This window comes from Sphaeroforma arctica (assembly GCF_001186125.1).
Source record: "Sphaeroforma arctica JP610 unplaced genomic scaffold supercont1.2019, whole genome shotgun sequence".
Classification (NCBI taxonomy): Eukaryota; class Ichthyosporea; order Ichthyophonida; genus Sphaeroforma; species Sphaeroforma arctica.
The window spans coordinates 7,524-9,314 of NW_014038539.1; the positions used below are offsets into that span (position 1 = coordinate 7,524).

General features: G+C 47.6%; 1 protein-coding gene across 1 annotated transcript; it reads right to left on the reverse strand.

Annotated features, from left to right (window-relative positions):
- Positions 1 to 841: 841 nt before the first annotated feature.
- Positions 842 to 1,318, reverse strand: SARC_12020 (hypothetical protein; the record flags this gene model as incomplete). Its single annotated transcript, XM_014293882.1, has 1 exon — positions 842 to 1,318. One exon carries the CDS (start codon positions 1,316 to 1,318, stop codon positions 842 to 844), a length of 477 nt encoding a protein of 158 aa, XP_014149357.1.
- Positions 1,319 to 1,791: the final 473 nt, after the last annotated feature.

Genomic DNA, 1,791 nt, shown 5'->3' on the forward strand with positions numbered 1-1,791 from the left:
TCTTCGTACTTAAGCTTTTCCCCTTTGTACTTGTAATCCAATTATTCTTCCTTACTATGACAGGTTACACTAATGTCTGCAGCTGGCATCGTCGTGAGACTGGGAATCAACACTTGGTGGCTTGTCCAACTGGTATCAGTGATTTCGTCGCCGACTTTCCCCTTGGTGCAGAATAAACATCTTCGCTTTCGGGCGGTCACCTGCCGGCCGGTCGAATTTTAAACACTTTCTCTCATTGCGATACCACTAAGCCATATAGTGAGAATGAAACAAGGGTGGGTGAGAATAACGCATGCCAGAATAATGTCATGACGTTATAGGGATTGTAGAAAAATAATAGGAAATGAAGACCTCATCGGTCTGGAATGCCCATTATATAGCAATCGACACCGTCTGATTGCCCTATAATAGCCATTGGAAATAGGAATACAAACAATGTAATGTTCTGCGGCACATGGTCATATTAATAATTACATTATTAATCGGATCATGTGCGCATAACTATTCATTTTTTGTATTCCTATTGGCTATTATAAATCTTTCGATAGTTCTAGAACTTTCGAGAAAGATTTTGTTTCCACAACCCCAGCGCCAAAGGTGATGGTCATCTATCGCAATGTCCCGAAAGGTAGTCCTCTCTTGCTGATATCAGAACACATCCCGCATCAGGGAGGCGCCCACTGTCTACTGTCTACAGGGTCTACGTACTCCCGCCGCTGACGTCATATTGCGTACCGAAGATGATTGGGGGTCTCCAAGGGCGGCAGGAGCCGGCACACCAATCAAGACGCCGTTGAGATCACAGTTACCTTGTGTTATTATAAGACTTCAGCGATGGTGGCTACACTCCGAGTATGGCCACAATAACGTCATCGCTAACCCCCAAGGAATGAGCACTTGCCACAAAGCCACGTCTCATGCCAGGTGGAGATATGTGTTCCAGCTCACTATCGGATAGTCCTGCCTGCTGGAATAGGCGACGTAGGTTTCGACTTCCCTGCATCGATAAGACTTGCATAAACTGATGATGCGCAGATTTCGCACCGATGAACGCCTTGTGCAAGCTGTCTCGTATCAACTTGTACGTAGCCACGGCGAATGGTCTCAAAGTCCGCGTTGCCATGGATTTCGCCGTTCGTAGAGCCCGCTTCCGATGGCGCATAATGACAGTGATGACGGCATTCGTGTCATCAAAAGCAATATCCTCAAACGCCACATAGTACAAAGTCAGCCGCCGAAAACCGAAGCACCAGTAAAATGCCAGTAGTGCTCGTGTTACTACGTCCACTTTGTGCGAAGTGATTACTTGCAATATCATCTCGATGCTTATGACTTGCACGCCTTCACCAGCCTCTGGTCTGTGCTGATGCACCAACTGTTTGAAACCTTGGATGTAAAACCGCCAAGTCTCATCGGTGTAAGGTTGACTGTTCAGTTGGGTAGCTCTCCACTTCAACGCAGATCGACACTTTTTCAACTCGGCCACAGTGCATCCTTGATAGAATACGTATGCACAGAAGTTCTGCAACACGTCTGTCTGTGATGGTTACGCAACTGAACCCACCGCTACTGAACTGGAATCATCTTCGGATAGAAACTGATCCCAATACGGAAGGCCAAGCCGGTAGTTGGTCTCCGTGGACTTCTCGATACCTCCTGTTGCTAGGATACGCGACGCCTCATTGGCTGGAACTAAGGCAGATAGCTTCTGGCGTTTCGCACGGTCGGCTCGTACAATACTGCCATGTACTGATGTGGTGGCATCGCCTGTTTGAGTTCCTGGGCCACGTT